Source organism: Coturnix japonica, unplaced genomic scaffold (assembly GCF_001577835.2).
Source record: "Coturnix japonica isolate 7356 unplaced genomic scaffold, Coturnix japonica 2.1 chrUnrandom1540, whole genome shotgun sequence".
Lineage (NCBI taxonomy): Eukaryota > Metazoa > Chordata > Aves > Galliformes > Phasianidae > Coturnix > Coturnix japonica.
Window position 1 is genome coordinate 2,995 of NW_015440606.1, and position 844 is coordinate 3,838.

The 844-nt window shown below is 65.6% G+C and overlaps 1 protein-coding gene across 1 annotated transcript in view; it reads right to left on the bottom strand.

Moving 5' to 3' along the window:
* The window catches only part of LOC107307893 (synaptotagmin-like protein 1), a 3,658-nt gene extending 2,820 nt beyond the window's left edge, over positions 1–838 (bottom strand). Inside the window, exons 1-2 of the mRNA XM_015851389.2 lie at positions 657–838; positions 8–185 (exon numbers count right to left, since the gene is read on the bottom strand). Coding sequence (XP_015706875.1) covers positions 8–185; positions 657–820 — 342 coding nt within the window. The 5' untranslated portion in view covers positions 821–838. The remainder of the gene's footprint in view (positions 1–7; positions 186–656) is intronic.
* Between the last annotated feature and the right edge of the window lie 6 nt (positions 839–844).

The following is an 844-nucleotide window of genomic DNA, read 5'->3' on the forward strand; positions in this document are numbered from 1 at the left end:
TCCATCCATCCATCCATCCCTCCATCCATCCATCCCTACCCCATGGTCTCCTCCTACGCCGGATGGACGCTCGGACCAGCTCAGCTCCCAGCAGGTTCCGATGTCGCTGGGCCCGGACGTCACAGAACCATTCCCCCGTCAGGTTCCGCAGCAGAACCGGGTCCGACACCGACTGGCGCAGTTTGCTGCCCGGCCATGGGAGCTCAGCTCAGCTCCGGAACCCCACATCCCATCACAGCCCCATGGGGGGGGGACACAGAGCAGGTGGGGGGCAGGGAGTGGGATGGGGACATGGAATGGGTTGGGGATGTGGGTCAGGTTGGGGGGCACAGATGGGGTTGAGTGGACATGGATCAGGTTGGGGACACGTGGACCACATGTGGGACATGGATGGGGTTGGGGACATTGACCAAATGGGGGACACAGAGCAGGGTGGGGATATGGGTCAGACTGGGGGGGGGGACATAGATGAGGTTGAGGGGACACAGACCACATTGGGGATGTAGATTGGGGGAACATGGGTGAGGTTGAGGGGACAACAGAGACCAGGTTGGGGACGTGGATCATGTCGGGACACATATCAAGTTGGGGGTCACCATCCACCTCCATCGTGCTCGGGACCCCCCGGCTGCCCCCCGCCCCCCCGGGGGTCCCACCTGACTCTCCCCTCCTCGGTGCGGCGCAGCAGCGCGTCGCGGTGCAGCACCTCGGTGATGGCGCAGCGCTCCGCATCGGTCAGGAAGCTGAGGTCCAGCAGCGCCTCGCGGCCCGGCTCCAGCTCCGGCTCCAGCTCCGGCTCCAGCTCCGGCTCCACCTCCATGGGTGCTGCGGGCTCGGGGGGGGG